Below are 19,862 nucleotides of genomic sequence, written 5' to 3' on the forward strand. Positions count from 1 at the left end.
TCACGGGCTTCTCTGAACCCAGCCTCAAATTTAAACAGGAAGGCTTTTTAAATGGTATTTGTGGTTAAAAGCTTGTCTTTATGCAAGGCAAGGACAGGTAAGATTCTGTACAGAGCCTTACCAACCTAAGAAGTGCATTGCTTTTGATAATGCATATTCCATGACAGGTAAGGAAGGCATTCTTGTCAGAACCACCTGAGACAGGCTCAGTTTGGTTTATGCAATAAAAAAGGGAGAGATATGGAGAGCTTTTGGGGCTGCTGGCAGGAATCTGACATTGGCCAAGGACAAGGAAATGGGCTGCTTGGAAAGAATCCAACATTGGCCAAGGACAAGGAAATGGGCTGCAGGTAGGAATCTGACATTAGACTAGAACAAAGAAGTGATTTCAGGCAGGAATCTAAATGTTAGGCTAGAACAAAGAAGTAGGCTTCTGGCATGAAAATGACTTTGGGCTAGGACAGGGAAGTAGGTTTGAATATTTTGGACATTCTGATAAGCCCTTAGAAATAATGATCACAGGAGTGATTATGGGACTCTGTTTATTGTTCTGATTGTTCTTTGACTATCTTGGTTTATTGTCTTGCTTGTTCCTTGACTATTTGCATCTATTGTATTGCTAGTTCCTCAACCTAGAAACTGATCTTAATACTTGCATGTAATTTAAATGGCATAAAAGCAAAAAAGGAGGAGGAGGGATGGGATAGTGGGTTAATGGGGGGGGGATAACATCTGAAATGTATATAAATAAAATATTAAATAAATTTTTTTATAAAATGCTTGTCTTTACATAGCTTCTCTGGGCATCATAGTCTATATGTTAATATCCCAGAATCTAGCAATGAGCTATGGGGATGGGGATGGGGGTGGGGGTGGGAGGGTACTTCTGTCTAGAGTTATTTTGTTGTCATAGTCAGAGTTCTCTTGATACTTGTTAACTCATGAAAACGTTTTTGATCAGCAGAGCAGGGCTGATGACAGATAAAGGCGGGACAAAGCCTTTCTGGAGCCTGTTTAATATTCAAGGCAGAGGCACACTTAATATTGAATGATCAGCATTTTGGGGGTTGGGTAGCTGCTGGATACAAAGTGTATTCAGCTAATTAAATCAGTTAAAATAAACTATTTTTCTTCTGAAAGCCCCAAGGAGTGAGATAAAAGACAGTTTCCTCAGAACTAGACAAGTTTGCTTCTGCATCTGGGTGTCTAAGACTACCGTCACAGAGCCACCAGACTTTGCTGAGGTGCCTTGTCACAGCCTGTCCACTAAAATACCCAGGGCAACGTGAAGTACAAACATTGCATGCTTCAGCAAAAAAGAAATAATAATAAAGAAATAAGACACTAAGTCAGTTTCCTGAACAATAAACCTGGACAGATATTCTCACACTGGGATCTGACTATACATTTATCTATATGTTTCTAACTATACCAAGAGTCAGAAGCTGGAAGAAAACCAACCTTAGAGAAACACAGCAGCAGGAGGCAGGCATAAACACTGGGTTTGTTGCTAGCATTCTGTGTTTTGTTTTTATTTTTGTTTTCTCTTAATGCTCCCAGATTTCCCCATTCCTTATGGCTCCAAGGATCACCTCTGGGACTGTTCCCATGACGACTGTTCTGTAGGTTGGATTCCTTCTGTTTCTAAAAACAACACAGCTCAGTCTCATCTTCCACGGGCGCCGTCTCTTCGCCCACCCGTGTGAATCTGCAGCCTTGTTCCTTGGTGGTGTTTACTGTATTCCTACAAACACATAAATCTACTTAAACAGCGCCTTCCTTCTTCCTGTGTCACAGCAAAGCAGTGGACCCTGAAACCTCCAGGGTGAGGTTATACCAGCAAGGAAATAGAAACCACCAGCAATGGTCATGCAGTTATGTTGGTACCTACTGAAGAGCAGTGGTTTTGCTCTGTTTGCACCTTGAAGTTTTGCTCATTCATTTATTCATTTCATTCATGCATGCATTCATGCAGAGGGTCTGGCAGTTAAACTCAGAGCCTGAAACACGTTGGGTAAGCTCTCCACCTCTAAGCTCCACCCCCAGACCTGTTTTTGCTCTTTATTTTGGCCCAGGATCACACTAAGTCACCCAGGCTGTCCTTGAACTCAGGCAGATTTTGATCTTATAATCCTCCTGCCTCAGCCTTCTGGCTATCTGGCATTACAAGACTGAGACACCAGCCCAGGTCTCAAGTTTCATTTTCCCGATTCTGATTGCCTATTCCTCTCTTACTGGGATGAGTGAGCTGGTTTAAAATATAACTGACATGGAGAATCTTATTCCCAAGAAAGTAAAAAACACTGCTATGAAATACGGTAAGAGCAGAGACCAAGGTGCTCATGAAACACTGCAGGAGTCACATTCTTCACTAAGATGATGAAAATTTACTCTTTCACTTTTATCTCTCGTAGATGGGCATGAGGGATAACACATTGAGATTAACTGTATCAGTCACTAGGGCTAAAACTGTTGTTACCTGACACCTGCCTTATAAGCATCTTAAAAGTGACCACCAGCTTTTTAAAGACTGGCCACTTTCCAAAATGAATAGCAAAATCACCTGTGATTTATGAGAACTTACAGAACATAGGGAGCTGTGATGGTTTGTATATGCCCGGCCCAGGAAGTGGCGCTATTAGAAGGTGTGGCCCTGTTAGGTGTGGCCCTGTTGCAGTAGGTGTGTCACTGTGGGTGTGGGCTTTAAGACCCTCATCCTAGCTGCCTGGAAGTCAGTATTCTGCTAGCAGCCTTCAGATGAAGATGTAGAACTCTCAGCTCCTCCTGCACCATGTCTGCCTGGATGCTGCCATGTTCCCACCTTTATGATAATGGACTGAATCTCTGAACCTGTAAGCCAGTCCCAACTAAATGTTGTCCTTGTAAGGATTGCCTTGGTCATGGTGTCTGCTCACAGCAGTAAAACCCTTGCTAAGACAGGAGCCTACTCCCCAACAAGGCACAGTTTTCAATAAAGGATGGTTTTTGTTTGTTTGTTGTTTGTTTGTTTGTTTGTTTGTTTTGCATTGCTGAGGATCAATCAAATCCAGGCCTCACATTCCCACACACTCTACCCCAAGCTCTAATCGGGGACCTGGATAAAGTATTTATACATACATGTTACACATGTTACTATGAAAGGGACCAGGTTGAGGAAAAGACATCCCAGAAGAATGGCTAAATACCAAAGAGCATCAACCATTAAAATTACTCAATAAAAAATTGCGGGGACTGCATACTGCACAGTCATCACTGAGCTAAAAACTACTGTGAAAAACTTATGATTCTATGGATCTTGCAATTCCCACATTGCTTTTTGCTACACAGTAACTCTTTTAGTACACAATCCAACTGTCTGCACATACATTCAAACACAGAGGTATCTGCATCACATCACTGGAACACTTCTGTCAGTCAGCTCTTTTGTTTGAAAGTACGGATGCAAACCAAGAGGAAGGCAGAAACCCTTTTAAGTTTCTTTTGGTTTGAACATGTTTAAATTGCCATGTTTTGAAACATCCTCCTAATTCTGTGATGTACACCAAAGACCTGCTATCCCCAGTGTGGCTGCCCTCTGTACAAGGAGCACACGAGAAGCAGACAGGAAGCATTCACATGTGCCCCGTAGTGTGTTGATCAGAGAATGAAACTGTGTCAGGCTGAGCCTATTCCATCCACAATCACAGGTAAGTCCTGCTGCCCCAACCCCCACTTCCCAACTCTGAATGAACAAGCCATCCTTGAAGGGGCCATTAAATTAATATGCGGCCACTGGGCTGGTCTTAATTCTGTAGAACTAATGTCAAGCTAAGAGAAAATTTGGGTGGTTGAAGACCCAAGGGGACATGAAAGCTACCTACAAGCCCATCAGAGAAGCCTGACGCATATCTTTCCTCCATGGCCCTCAGAAGGTTTTTTATCAGTGCCTTCTCCTTAGATTTCTGGAGCTACAAGTAAATAAATTCCCATTGTCCAGGCCCCTCCTCCTGCAGGTCTCTGTATGACAAATGCTATGAATTATCATGGATGGGCCTGTCTCATTCCTGCACAGACAAACACCAAGCAACTGTCTAATGGCACACAACTGAGGCGAGCCTTCTGTCCAAATGGTCTTCCTCTTGGCTCCTAGTGACAGCCAGAGGACACCAGTCAAATCACCCATCCTCCCAGCCTGTGGGAGGCTGGGACCCTATGGTGTGGAATATTCATTCCCTCAGCATCCGAGCCAACCATGGTGTGGCTTCCAGTGTGTGTGACACCCTCCTTTCTCCATAAGAGTCACCGGGATGCTCTTTCCAGAGAACAAGCCTGGAGAGCATGAGCTGGCACACAAACACCACAGGGATCCTGCTTGACTGCCAGAAAACAGAAGACAAAGGAAAGTAAAGGAACTTACCAGTCTGCCTCAGGGCAGAGGGAGGCCCTAACCCCAACACCGTGATTCTGTCATGTATACCCTGAACTACTGTGTTTGCAGGCTATCTCCCTTTAGTGTGGTGCTCTACCTTTAAAATCAAGAATGAAGGAGTAAGCAGATGAACCAGAGCTCAAATTTCCCCTCAAGATGATAAGTGTTGGGCTGAGGAGATGTTTCAGATCGGGAAGGGCTTACAGTGCAAGCAGGAAGATCTGAGCTCAGATCCAGAACCCATGGGTATGGTGGTACATGCTATCAATCCCAGGCTCCTACACTGGGGATCGGGGTGCACACAGGAGAGTCCCCAGAAGCTCTGGGCCAGAGAGTCTGGCATACTTAGCACACCAGCTGTCTTGGCTTGGTTCTCTGTTGCTGTGACAAAAAAACTTAGGGGAGGGAGGGCTTATTTCAGCTTCCAGGTCACAGGTCACCAGTGAAAGAAGCCAGGTCAGGAACCTGAGGCAAAAACCGAAGCGGAAACTATGCAGTTACTGATGACTGGTTGTTTCTCTCAGTCCTGCTCAGCTGCCTTTCTTAGACAGTCCAGGTCCATCTAGGGAAACAACTGAAACGCGGCAGATATGGTTTAAAATCTTCCTCCGAGCTGCAGAGGGACTGCGGAGCTACATATGCCCCATGAAGCTGTCAACCGCTATAAAATAACAGTGCAGGCAGAGGGCATGCTGATGGCAATACAGGCTTACACAGTTATCTCACTGATCGAAAATTCCATGTTAATCTCATCTATATTTTAGCTACTTTTCTTTTAGCTTCGAGCTGACAAGAAGCAACTTGAGGGAAAGGGGACCAGAAGGCATTGGCAGGCGTGAAAGGCATCTGGTCCCGTGTGTCTGCAGCTACACCCACAGGACAAGAGGTAGGGCCAGACTATAAAATCTCAAGGCCCCGCCCCATGAATCACTCCCACCAATGAGATACGACCTCATTTCCACCACCTCACTCATTAGCGCCACCTGCTGGAGAACAATGATTCGAGCACACAGTCTGTGGGGATGGTTCACAAACCACAACACACAACAATAGACCATCTGAACTATTCACAGTCCATAATCACGATTCAAGTTTAAAATTCATACTTTTGGACTAGACATAATCCATTTATCCTTTTAGAGGAAGACAGAATAATTACCTCAACCAACCAAGCGCTCGATGCCTTCCTGAGGTACTCCTGAAGGATGAAGTGAATCACATGCTTCCACAAACCAATTCGAGAGCATTGGTCTGAGGGCAACATGTTTAGTTAAAACGATTAAAGAAGAAAAATTTCCAATGTAAAGGGAAAAGTCACATTTTGTCTTTAAACATTCTATAGGCCCCGTCTTAAAACTAGAAACTTTTTATTTAAAAAAAAAAAGTTTGCATTGTAACACGGCAGAATCATTCAAAGATGGAGTGTGAAAATAAGAAAAGAACCCAAGAGAACAACTTGTCTGTCAGTTGGGATCTCAGAGATTAATATTTATGAAAACAATTGGCAAACCACAGCATATGATTGGGGCGGGAGAGCCTAGCAGATGTCTTGTTAGGAGGTGCAGACGCTGAGAAGAACCAGACTGTCACCCATATGTTCTCAGCCTCGGGATCCCTCAGCCACTTCACTCTTGGAGATCACACAGTGCCCACGCTCACAAGGAAGCAGAAGCTGTCTTGAAAGAGAACTTTCAAAATTCTAGCTTCATGCATAAAGAGGTAAGACGCGGATAGAAAGACTTCATCTAAAAGCACCCATCCGCTGAAGCATGCAGAGAAAGTATGTTGTACTGTCCTTATAGCCCGTCTCACACCTACCTCATGTTCTGTCACCAATATTCCAACATCTTAGAAGAAGTAACCCTTTACACCAGATTCCCTTAGGAATGATGGCTAGTCTCCTGCCTCGGCTTCTCACCGATGGGCTATTAACTCTGAGGCTAACACACACTAGGATGAGCGAGCTGATGGGGTGGGAAGTGAGAGGGGTTTTTAGTCCTGAGTAAGTCCAGGGATGGCCAAACTGGGCTTAGCTAAAAGCAAAGGGAGCGGACAGCAAGGTGGAGGTCTGGGTGTTGGGATTCCTAGATTAGTGGCTGCACAAAAACAGTAGCTCCTAGAGGTGCAAACTTCCAGGATGTTCTCAGGAAGGGTGATGGAACAGAAAGGTCACTAAAGGGGCAAAGGTGGAGATCTGAGAGCTAGAGTATTAACAGCAGGGTGACATGGAAGGAAACCCCCTGTTGCTATAGGGTGCCAGGCCTATGGCACTAGATATGCAAAAGAATCTGATGGAGGGAGGGGAGGGAGGGACTATTGGCAGGTGTCAGGATATTGTAGTCCAAAGCCTTCTCACCTCACAAAGTGCTAGGATTTCAAAAGTAGGAGAGCAATCAGCCCTGAGGTAGCCGTGGAAAAGCACACACACACATGCAGTTCCTGACTGGAAGGATGAGGGAGAAGCAAGAGGCTATTCAATAGAGAGCTGAAAAAACAGTGAGCTGGGGAAGAGGGACTTCTCAGGGAGTCGGAAAGGGCACAGGTTGCAGAGGGAGAGAAGAGGAACTTGGGAGACAGGGAGTAAATCATATGAGAAGCACAGGCTCCCCAGGGGAGGGTGGCTCTACAGGGTTTGGGATTTGTTCTGTTCACTGACTGGTAAGAGCACAGAGAGATTGCTGTCAGGGCTGTCCTTTCTAAAAATAAGACAATGAGCCTGGGAGGGAGAAGTCTGTCTGACTCCGCCTAAGAGACAACCAACTCTCCATAGGTCACAAACTATGTTTTTCATGAATCAGTGGCTACGTGCACCCTGGTGGTTGGCAGATTGCAAAAAAGCAATCTGACAGTGGCAAAAGGGGAGGTTATTGCTTGCTATGGAACCAATAGCTACCCCACCCCACCCCCCACCCCGTGGCTATACTCTGACAGGGCAAGAGAACATGAAGTCAGTTTGTTGCTTCAAATGGAAATCACTTAAGTATACATTTCTGTAAATATCCTTAACCTCCCTATCCCACCCCCCTCCAGTCCAAACCAGAGGCCTCAGATGCATTACCCTGGGCTCCTCATACCAAGCCACCTTGCTGTGTCCTTCCCAGGCTGTGCTTACATAAGGAGTGGAGTCCGAGGTTTGAATCATAATTAACAACTCAAACAAAAGCTAACAACAACTGTGAAAAGCTGAGCCTCCAGCTCTACTGGGCAGTCCGCAAACAAACATTCAAACTGTTGGTGGTGTTTTGGTTAAAGGAAGGAAGTACCCAGAAAGGCTTCAGAGTCTTGGGCTCCAGGAGGAACAGGCAAGAACCAAGCCTATGCGATGCTGAAGGACTCGGTACTTGGTAGATACTCAGAAACCATTAAACACAGAGGAAATGTGGTCTGTAGACTGCACTGCTTTGACAAAAAGCTCTCTTCCCCTGCAGCCCCATGCAGCAGCCCTGCAGCTCTGTGGCTGACGTCTCAATGCAATGAGAGGCAGCCCCACACAGGAACATGGACTCTCATGGTAGACTCTGTAGCTACTTGGGCTGGGGTTCCTGATTCCACTGTGCTTTGATGTGTAAACTCCAACACGACTGTTAACTTCTCAGTGGTGATTTCACTGTGATTTGATTGTACGTGGTTTAAATGAATTATGGTGTAAATGAAAATTCTTGAGAACAATCTTGTCTGGCTGTGAACAAAAGCCTCCCGGAAGAACTTGTGTCTGCAGACTGATGGATAAATTGGAATTTCAGTACTGTGGGGAGACTGGAATTTTGTGGTCTCCGGAGGCTAATCACTTTATCCTGAGCTAGCTTTAGCCTTCTGGGCAGCCATTCCTTGTACCGCTCTTTATCTGAACTACCTGTGATAATAAAAACGGAGGCAGAAAAATAAGTCTGCAGCTGGAGCTCGACAAAATGAGATGGAGTGTCAGCAGCATTTGTTTGAAGAGCATTACTTAATTCCTGACTCATAACGTAACACCATCGAGAAGAGCAGGAGAAACCTGGGATCTGTGTTCATCATCTGCCAGCCTAGAGGCAGGAGCCACTTACCGGAATTACCAATTCGGGAACACTTCTCCCCCTGCCTTTCTTTTTAGGCTGTTTGTTTGCTTGCTTGCTTGCTTGCTTGCTTGTTTGTTTATTTTTCAAGACAGGGTTTCTCTGTGTAGCCCTGCTTGTCCTGGAACTCACTCTGTAGACCAGGTTGGCCTCAAACTCAGAAATCCGCCTGCCTCTGCCTCCCAAGTGCTGGGATTAAAGGTGCGCGCCACCACTGCCGGGCTACATGCTCACGACTTGAGATATTTAGTTAAAGAACCTGTGAACGAGGCACTTTACATACAAAGGTGAGATTAAGTTAAAGATCTCAGCAAGGGGCAGGAGTTATACCAGATTTCTTAAGTCTTCCAATGTAACCAGAGGTCTTCTGGAGGGAGACAAGAGTCAAACATTGCCCACTCAAGGAAGGGGAAGGGAGAAGAAGAAAGAGAGGGGAGAAAGACAGGGGAGAGTGACAGGGAAGGCTTTCACAAATGGGATTGGAAGACAGAAGGGTCTGTGGTGGTTTGAATGAGAACGGCCCCTGCAGGTTCATATATGAATACTTAGGAACTGGCATTAAGGGATGTGGCCTTGTTAGAGGAAGTGTGTCACTGAGTGTAAGCTTTGGGGGTCCAAATGTTCAAAACAGGCTCAGGCTCAGGCTCAGGCTCTCTCTCTCTCTCTCTCTCTCTCTCTCTCTCTCTCTCTCTCTCTCTCTCCTTCTGATTCAGATATAGAACTCTTGGCTGCTTCTCCACTGCCCTATCTGCCTGCATGCTGCCATGTTCCTGCTATGATGCTAACAGACAGAACCTCTGACCCTGTAAGCCAGCCCCAATTAAATGTTGTCCTTATAAGAGTTGTTATAGTCATGGTGTCTCTTCACAGCAACAGAAACCCTAAGACACGGTACATGAGCCAAGGCATTCAGGAGGCCTCAAAAAATACACAGGACTAGGAAATACATATAACCCCACAGCCTCCAGATAGAGTATACCTCTGCCGATGACACATTGATCTGATTTTAACCTTTGACCTCCATATATGAAAGATGGTGAGTTTGTACCATTTTAAGACAGTAAAGTGTCAGTGAACAGGGAAGTAAGACAATCATGAAACACCACCTGTTGTTCCACCACTAAAACCCAAGCTTCTCCTAAAACCCCTGGGGACTGGCAGAGTGGTCGCCCTGCCCAGCGTGTTACCCAGGACCAGTTCACGCAGGCTTGGGTCACCCCCATGCACCGGCAAAGATCTTTAAGCACCAGGTTTTTAAGAAGGCCGTGGACACAAGGAAGCACCCAGCGCTGTCTGGAGGCAGACACTTGAATCCTTCCATGCTGTTCCCTCGGGACAGGGAGTCGCCTGCTTCTAAAGCACCTAGAAGCTGACTTAAAGCTAAGACTCTCACACTCTAATTTCTGTCTTATTTTGTTCTTAGTAGCCATGGTAATTAGCAAAATAAGTAAGAACTCCGGCACTCACTAATCCCTCTGCCAATGTTCCCTTGTACACTTACACACACACACACACACACACAGACACACACACACACACACTATATTGTTTTCTTAGAGGTTTATCTGATTCTCTGCTTGAAGTGCTATGATGGCCAATCCTGGCTGTTGACATGGCACACCTTGGAAGAGGGACCCTCAACTGAAGATTTCCCTCCACCAGATTGGCCTGTGGGCATCCATGGGGCATGTTCTTAATTCGCTAATTGACATGGAAGGCCAGTATGGTTGATACCATCCCTAGGCAAGCCGACAGGCTGTATAACAAAGCTAGCTAGCTAGCTGTGAAAGCCAGCAGGAGCAAGGCAGTAGAGTGTCCCTCCATGCTCTCTACTTCAGTTTCTGGCTCCTGCCGTGGTGTTCCTCAGTGGTGGACAGTGACTCATAAACCAAATCCTTTCTTCACCCAGGTTCCTTTTGGGTCAGTGTTTTATCACAATGCCAAACCAGAGTAGGCATCACATTCTTTTCTTCTTTTTCTTTTTCTTTCTTTTCTCTTCTCTTCTTTTCCTTTCTTTTCTTTCTTTCTTTTTAATGTTTGTGTGGTTGTTTTGTTTGTATGTGTGTCTTTGACCATGTGTGTGCCTGGCGCCCTCAGAAGCCAGAAAACAGTGTCCGATCTCCCGTAGTTAGAGACAGTGTGAGCTGTCTTGTAGGTGCAGGGAAGTGAACCTGGGTCGTGTGGAAGAGCAGTATGTGTTCCTAACCAGAGACATCTCTGTGGTCTCCACGTTCTATTATTATTGTTTTTTTTATTATTTTAATGTGTGTGGTAGGCATGAATGTGTGCATGTTTGAATGTATGTGAACCACTGGAGTTTTCTAGACAGAAGAAAGGAAAGAAAAGGAGAGAGATAAGAAAGGAGAGAAGGAGGGAGAGAAGGAGGGAGAGAGGGAGGGAGGGAGGAAGGGAGGGAGGAAGGGAGGGAGGGAGGGAGGGAGATAAGGAAGGAGAGAGGGAGGCTGAACTACTTCAGTGAGCAGGAACGGGTAGGCAGAATGAGTGGCTAATTTCAGATGGAGCAACTTGGAAGACACTACAACACTCTCGCCTACTGAGAGCAGGATCTCCATGTTCTTCTTTCTTTCCTTTAGAACGTTTGGTATTGATCTGTTGTGTCAAACCAGAAGGCTTGTCAGAAAAACCATGTTGACCTAATTGTCCTCCTCGGGGATCTGCACCGTGAAATCAGCTAACAAGCAGTGCTGTACTGAGGAATCACGTGAGACCAGCTGCAAATCCTAAGAAGACCCAAAACTTACACTAAAATCTGTAAGGTTTTCTTCAAACTTAAGTCCAAAAAAACCCACTTGCTAAAATATACTGACAACATTTATTTTAATGATTTGTTGTCTGTATATAAATAGTGGAACTAGAGCAGAGGGCATTTTGATTAGTAAAGCAAATACTTCATTCCAACAGTGTGTGTGTGTGTGTGTGTGTGTGTGTGTGCGCGTGCGGCGCGCATGTGTGCAACCTTGCTATTGCTCCTCTGTCTCCAGACAGAGTCTCTCCTTGGTCTGGAACTCACTCAGTAGGCCAGGTTACCTCACCAAGGAGCCCCCAGGGTCCTCTGCTTTCCCAGCTCTGGAATTACAAGTGTTTGCCATCTTGTCCAGCTTTCCACATTGGTTCTGGGAGCTGAGCTTGGGTACTGACACTTATGTGCCAAGAACTTCACACAGAGCCATATTGCCAACCCCCTCGGATGCAGGACTTTGGAGCAAAGTCCTTCCTACTGACAGCCGATATTCCATTCCACTTCTTTTTTACAGGATGTGAAAAGGGGGAAACAATCACAGCAGACTTTCTGGAACTAAAAGGCACATGTATCCACTAACAAAATTAAACCTTTGCAGTTTTAAAACACCAGATGACTAGCATTTTTGGAAATACTCCCCAGATACGCTACAGCACTTCTGCACAAAATTTTCCTGATGCTTAGCATAAAAGAATAGGTAGCTAGCTAGCTTTGAACCAGAAAAGGGAAAACAAAGAAGGGAAAATTTCCCAAGATTCTTATCTCACAGTTATGCCTATCACTGTGGTTATCAAAACGCTGCCAGCTACCACTTAATGAGCACCTGAGCTGTCGATTTTAATCACTGACTGACAATCTATAAGTTGATATGTCTATGAATATCAACTGTGCATTCGTTAATACAGCTAAGAATAGAAACCAACTAGTCTCTTTATTTAAAACAACAGTATTATCTCCAATACTTGGCATTAATACATTGAAAATAACACAAACATGTAGTTATAATTTAAAAAAGCACATGCCAACATGTACAGACACTCTTTACAGGCTGTTGCTAAGCAAAGCACCTCAATCACCCATTATCCTGCAAGGTCACTTGGAGATTCAGGGGTGCAGCTTGGTGGCAGAGCAAGCACAGGGCCCGGGTTCGATTCCCAGAACCACAAAGGAGCTCTTTCAGCCCAATACTCCATCCAAGAAGATGACACGCACTTCTAAGACAGACTGCAGCACAGTGAACCAGAGAAATGTTCAGTCCGCTGCAATCTGAGTTCCACACCAAACATGAAGGTAAATGCCATGAAACTACAATAACATGGCCAATAGGAATAACACCCAGGTGTTATCCAGCCAATAAGAAGCGCTTGCACAACGGCCCATTGCGATCCATAGATACAGCAGTCTGGAAATACTACTTTATTTCAAATGCTAAAAAAAAAAAAAATCTATTTTCAAATGCTGAAAACTTAAGGACTACCTCTTCCATGAAGCTGTCCTTCTTCTCCAGCATCTCCCGTAACGTCTGCAGAATCTTAATGCACAGCTTTTCTTCTTTCTCCATCAGTTTCTTTGTGTGATTGATCAGCCTGAAAGCAAAACATTAAACTTTAAAAAGGATAGCCGTTTTTCTCACCAAAATATATACAATATGCTACCTGGGAGGGGGAGCAGAGCTGACAGCTCACAGCAAATCGAAGGCATAATGTCAGAAGTCTGAAAACTATACGTCAGCATGTTTTTATCGGCATATACACATTTTGCTGAGATATTTATACATCCCCGTACTTCTCAGGTTCAACCTCTGATTCTCTGAGACACAGGGAAGTTAATGTCCCCCTTACCCATCCACTTTGCTAATATGAAAAGATTTACAGCATACTATGCGCTATCACATATTTATTATTTTCTATGCATAATACTGCATTAATTATTGCATCACTGATGTAGGTGATACCACAGTATAGCAGGCTTCTCCCCATTCCTCAGTGTACTGTGACCACGCGTGACAGTGCTTGGTAGGCCCTGGGCAGCCACTGTGATTACAGGGAATGGGAGTAGCATCAAGACAGCTGATCGTTGCTACAATTCAGACAAGAACGGGGCTCTTTTTCCACTGTAGTGAAGCTTGCACTAGGGTTCCAGAAGGCTTTCAGTACCGTGGGTGTAATGATTCCAGAGTCAGCATCAAGAGAAACGTTTAGATTGGGGTGTATAACTCAGTCCCTATAGATTGCATTGTTAAGAAACTGGTCCTTTATGACCTTGTGAGACACAGCTCCCTACAGGAATAGCATTGATATAGCCTGAAGGAAATTATGGGTTCCAGTGTCACAGCAAGAGCACTATGGGATATAACTCCTCTATCAGAATGAGGGCCACAGGATGTAACTGAGAAGCCACTTCCCCTGGCTAGTGCCCAGCTAATGTTCTCAGCCGTCAGAGCTGAGGAACAGACCTCCAAGGATGAAGAATCTCTTCATCCTCACTACAGCCAAAATCATACTGAGTTTGCTTGAGGAGAAAGGGGGTTCAGACAGGTGACATGACATGCTTCCAGTCACGCCGTCCTAATGGGGACTCCCGGAGATAGACATCCAGTTTACCCCTACCCTCTTACTCCTCCCTCCTGGTGAGTGCTGCAATTCTGTGGCTTCTGGACAGAGTCCCAGCATGCCACAGGCTGCACACAGCCATCCAACATGACAAGAACCACTGAAATTTAAACAGAGATACTTTTAAAAATCAGTAAACTGGACAAAAAAAAAATCTTTATTCTGTTCCAGGAATTTCTTGTTCAGTGAAGGGATCAAAAAGACAGCACTTGAGTTAGAAGATGTCAGGAAGCAGGGAGAGGTGGGCCAAGAAGGCAAGCCTGGCCAGGAGACAGCACGGAACCATGGGGGAGTTGTGAGGCTGGTGGCCAGGCCCAATGAATGATAAATAGTGAAGAAAAGACCAGAATGTCATATTAAAGAGTCCAGGGTATGAGGCTGGCATGAGATTGCTGGTATGTGTGCACGCTGTCCCCAAAGTCCCGCCTTACTGTGTCAGAAATATTTTCACATTTCATAGTTTTTCTAAGTTATGGTTTTATATTATACTTTGCCTACATAGACTTGAAAATCCAATGTCTGAAAAACATAGATTCTCTTTCAGAAGAGTAGATGAGGATTTGGGTGGACCCAAACCAGCTGCCTGGCAGGTGAATGCCCATGCTAACCTATTTTCTCATCCCATGGCGGGTGACTAAGCTGAGTCCATGTCCTCCCCTGAGGCAGTCCCCCACCCTCTCCTGTAGAGCCAACAGTCAGCAGGAACCATGGGTTGGCTTCTCTGCAGGAAGTGGGGGAACTAATTCAGCCCTGGCTAAGGCTCCACGCTCACCAACTCAGTTTCATTAGAGTGCTATGCACGGCTGTGCCAGGGCCTGGCGTGGCTAGTAATAAAACTGAGTTCTAGATTTCCAGCTACGACTGCCAGTGGAACTCTTGGCTCTTTGGAGAGATGAGAAGTGGTAGGCAGACAACAGTGAATCTGAGCCTCTGGACATAAAATAATTATAATAACACAGGAGAAGCTTTTAACCACTAAAGTCAATGGGGCAACCCTGCCTCTGCCTGGTGTGGGGTCCGTAATGTATTCCCACTGCCAAATCCACTCCCTCCCCCAATGTCTCTCCTTCTGGCTTCTTTAATGCAGGCCACCTCCACCTTCGGCAGGGATCAGAACTGCTCAGTTTTGGCGATGTGGTGTCGAGCTGGTAGATACTAGCCACATACAGACTGAATATTAGGGATGTAACTGAGGGGTGAATCTTTATCTCATCTCAATCAACCTAAATTTTAATTTATGCAGACATGTATGCCCAGTCACTACCACACTGTAGCTCCTTTGTGCCATGGAGTCTTCTGGAAAGGATCACAGGTGTTCTGGATTTTTGTGGTCACATGCAGGGTGGAAGCAGACTGCTACAAGCCCTCTCTCCTTCCATCCCTGCATGACCCCCTGGCCTGGCTCCGCCCCCCCCCCACCCTGGCCTGGCTCCGCCCACCCCCTCACGTACTGCGGCCTGGCTCCGCCCATTCACCCCCCCAGACCTTGGCCTGGCTCCACTTACTTGGACATGAAGGCACCACATCTTATCCTGGCATCGCTTCCCTCTGGGAACAGTAGCTCTGGACTGTACAGTACATCCACAAGCACGGAGAACTCGGCCTGCATCATGGGGCTGAACTGCTGTTCCAGGGAGGCCACGACATCCTAAGACAAGGCACAGAAGACCTACATGAACGCCTTTCAAGACGACACATGGAAGAACACTTATCAGGAAGAGATGTGGGAGTTTCATACAAGATGGACTCTGGCTTCCCAGGACACCAAATTTCTGCTGTTTCTACTTCAACACAGTCTGCTTAATTTCATTCATTCATATTCTCTCCCTCTCCCCCTCGCCCTTCCCTTCTTCCCCCTCTCTCCCAGTATCTGAGTATTTAAAAAATTTTTAAATTATGTATATATGAGGGGAGGGGTATGCGCTCATGAGTGTGGGTACCTTGAAAGCCAGAAGAAGGTACAGTTAAAAGGAAGGAGATGCCATAAAGGGGGTGTGGCCATTACATAAAGGGAAATACTCATCAGAAACGACCACATCTGGTGAGACTGGCTGCTAGATTATCTATTAAGGAACAGATGGTGCTTGGGCTGTCCTGGGGTGAAGCTGTCCTTCCCTGTAAGTCAGAGTTGACCCCCATGACACCAGAATGCAGCGGCCACCCAGGTTTGCTGTAGAGACTTAAATGAAGCATGTGCCATGGACAGCTCCTGACACACACTGCCCGCCTCTTCATTTCAGATGTCAGCTCCTATTATTACTAAGTGTGCATGCGCCATGAGCTCACCTTTCTCTCGTGGGGGAGGGTACCTCTCCCACCCCCATCTCACTATGCCATGGCTAGTCGCATGGTGACACTTAACTTTATATGGCCACCTTCCCTTGGTTTCTGTGACACCATACTTAACTTTCCACCGATGTCCTGAGCCCTCCGTCACTAAGCCCTGCTTGTTCAGAATCCTTCTTTCTGCTATACCTACAGCTCCGCTGAGGCTGCCCATCCAATGCTGTGGTTTTCACCGCTATGCTCACACTAGAACATTAAAATTGATACTTCCAGCATAGACATCTGTCCATGCCACTTCAGACTCACACACCCAGCTATCTGGCTGGCAGGCACACTTAGGAATTAAAATAGGCATCTCAAACTTAACTCCAGACAGCTATCCCCTCCCCCAACCTTCCACTACTTCATGTCTTAGCAAGTGGTACAATTGTGTCAACCTCAGGGTAATCCTGACTCCTCCCACCTTTGCTGCCATCCATCCATCCATCCATCCATGGCCCTACAAGAAAATCCATCCTGAATCTATCCACTTCTCTCCATTAGAGTTGCTGCTTTATTTTTTAAATATTTTATTTTTAATCATGTGTGTGTGTGTGTGAGTATGTGTACGTGAGTGCAATGCCCATGGAGGCCAGAGGTGCTGTTCCCCCTGGAGCTGGAGGTCCTCAGCACAAGCAGAACATGCTCCATCTCCACTGGAAACCTCCCAAGATTTGCTATCACACTTACGACGAATTCCTTGCCAGTGTCAACAACAAATGCCATGAGCTGAGTGGCTTACACATGGCAGAGTTGTTTTCACAGCTTGGGAGTAGAAATCCAAGAGTAAGGAATCAGCAGGCTTTGTGCTTATTTCCTGGTGCACACCGGGGCCGTGCTGCAGCATCCCCGTGTGGTACAGGTCAGCACACTGCCTTAGGTCTATAGTATAAGAGAGTATAAGTCCATTCATGAGGTCCACCCTCAAGATTTGATCACCTCCCAAAGTGTGTCAGTCTTGTCTCAGAATAGTCAGCACGTGACTTATCTGGAGACGAGGCCTGGTGTGTCACTAGGATAAAATGAGCTCATATGAGCCACTGTTTAATCCAATATGACTGAGTGGCATTCACATAACTGACAAAAATTGGGACACAGGTGTACACTGGCACAGAGGGAATACCAATGGGAAGCCAGGCATCTAGAGTCAGGGATGGAGATCTCACACAAACTAAGCCTACTGATACCCAGATCTCCCAGCTCTAGAATTATAACAGAATAAATTCCCATTGCTTAAAACATCCTGCCTATGATGTCCTGTTGTGGCAGTCACAGAAAATTAAAGCCGTGTGCCACAGGCTCACTGTGCCTGAACATACAGGCCAGACCATGGACACAGACTTGCCAAAACTGTATGAGGACCTGATGAAGAGAGGGATTGGCTCACTCTGACCAAAGGGAAGTAAGTGAACACTGGAAGATAAAATGAGTCAATATTATGAAAATGTAATTTATTACATGTATTTTTAGAGTAAGCTATTTTTACTAATTTTATTATTAGCATTAGAATTATTTTTGTATCAAGGACCATTCCACCCTAAGAAATTATCAGAGAGCGTCAGATTATATATGCTCGTTAAAAACTAAGTCAGTCAAGACAATCGTTTCAGAAACTACTCATTTAAAGGGTAGCGGTGGCAGAGGAACACAGAAGAGAGCTTTATCCCAACAAGATGTGACATTTTCAACCATATCTTATTATGATACACATTCTAAGAATGCAGAACTTAGAAAATACGCACTTCACTTCATGTTCTCATTGTACCTGTAACTTTTCAATAATATTTCTGTAATCCCATGCTGGCCCTCCAAGAGCCTCCTTGAAGCGAGGTCCAGAGCGAGCTGAGAGTCTCCAGCCCATGGCTGCTCTCTGCACTGTACTTGAGTGGTTCTTCATGAACAGCGTGTTGACCTGGCTGTCCAAATCGACCGGGATTGCAATCCCACGGTTTTTGGCTGGAAAAAAAAGAAAAAGACAGGAAGTATTTAGCTCTCAGTTTGGTTAAAGCTTTTAAACATTAGCCAAACACACCAACAAACATGAAAGGTGTTTTTTTTTTTTTTTTTTTTTTGGAAGGAAATAAAGAAAAAAGGAAAGGAAAGGGAATTGAAATGAGGGAGGGGAGGGGAGGGGAGGGGAGGGGAGGGGAGGGGAGGGAAGGGAAGGGTAAGTCTTTCAACTTTTCAGCTTTACCTGCAATCTTTTCACATGCTTTCAGGCTAAAATCTGCTAAAGTTATTTTAGTCCTTCAGACCAGTTAGTAACGTATGATCGCTGGACCTTCAGGATCCTATTTGATTTCTCGGTGGTTAAGATGTCAACTCTACTCCAACATCAATATGGAGATCACTCTAACAAGCATGCAACTCTTTACCTTCCCAGATGCCAAAGGAAATAAAAACCCAGACAGAAAACACACAGCCAAATCCTGCCAAGCTATTAACTTACTTAGAGGGTGTGTGTGTGTTTTCATGTGTGTATGCCTATGTTTACATGTGTGTATATGTATACCCACAAAACTACATGTGATCAAATGTCTCACAGCAGAAACAATAGAAAACTTAAAAGGGAAAAAAGCACCTTCCTTGAAAGGTGGTACATGGGGCCTGTCTTTTCCACTGACCCACTGACGTAAGCATCCTAACAGACTTATGTCAGAATACTGAGCTATCAGAGCGCTTGTCATGAGAAAAACGGAAGTGTTGTGGCATTTCTACTACAGTGAAGAGGTAACTAGGCCACTGGAGAAAAAAGACCCTACAACAGCCTGGACTTGATGCAGGCCTTCCCAGGAAGACAGTGAGCCAGTAGAAGGTGTTGCCTTGGGCACACTGGGTCAACGGGGTACTCAAGAACTCAGTCAAACATTAGGGAAGGCAGGCCCTCCTCCTTCTGATTGGCACAACTCAAACGTCCAATCCATCTGTTCTCACCCAGAGGATAGAGTTAGAGAAATAGAAAAACGTTCTCTCAAGAAAGCAGAGAGTGCCGGATGATGTTGTTAAGACTGGCAGAGAAGCAGAACAGAGCTTGACAGGACTCCAAGCATCTTCAGATAAAGGGCACCTAGGGGTGGGTATGTGCAAGAGGCAGGTCCAGGCGAGGGGGGCCACATAGAGACTCCAACCACCAAGCAAGTCTCCCATTAACATCCGCTGTAGCTCCCCGCCTGCTCATAAACACATCCATATGTGTGCACACGCTAGTGCATGCACACACACATCACACACGCAGATACACACATCTGTGCACACCACACAACAGATACACACATATCACACACAGAGGCACACATCTGCACACACCACACACACAGACACACACATCTGTACACACCACACACAGAGACACACACATTTGTACACACCACACACACATCCATGCACAACACACACACAGACACACACATCTGTACACACCACACACAGACACACACATCCATGCACAACACACACACAAACACACACATCTGTGCACAAAACAAACACACACACAGATGCACGCTCACAAAGAGAAGGTTCCCATGTTATTTGCCCAGCCCTTCCCACAGAACTCCAGGTTAGCCTTTCGCATTTCTGCAAGGATTCCAGGCCAGGAATAGACCTTCTAGACCACAATGGACACTCATGCCAGCAACACCCCCTCCCACACACACCACCCAAGGCAGCCATTACCCATGACTACAACAAAGCCTCGGGGA

At 45.6% G+C, this 19,862-nt stretch overlaps 1 protein-coding gene across 1 annotated transcript in view; it reads right to left on the reverse strand.

Annotated features, from left to right (window-relative positions):
- Itpr2 (inositol 1,4,5-trisphosphate receptor type 2) overlaps positions 1-19,862 on the reverse strand; it is a 381,718-nt gene that overhangs the window by 156,693 nt on the left and 205,163 nt on the right. Inside the window, exons 35-37 of the mRNA XM_034511341.2 lie at positions 17,927-18,117; positions 15,342-15,484; positions 12,702-12,810 (exon numbers count right to left, since the gene is read on the reverse strand). Of these exons, the coding sequence (XP_034367232.1) occupies positions 12,702-12,810; positions 15,342-15,484; positions 17,927-18,117 (443 nt within the window). The remainder of the gene's footprint in view (positions 1-12,701; positions 12,811-15,341; positions 15,485-17,926; positions 18,118-19,862) is intronic.

This window comes from Arvicanthis niloticus, chromosome 9, assembly GCF_011762505.2.
Source record: "Arvicanthis niloticus isolate mArvNil1 chromosome 9, mArvNil1.pat.X, whole genome shotgun sequence".
Lineage (NCBI taxonomy): Eukaryota > Metazoa > Chordata > Mammalia > Rodentia > Muridae > Arvicanthis > Arvicanthis niloticus.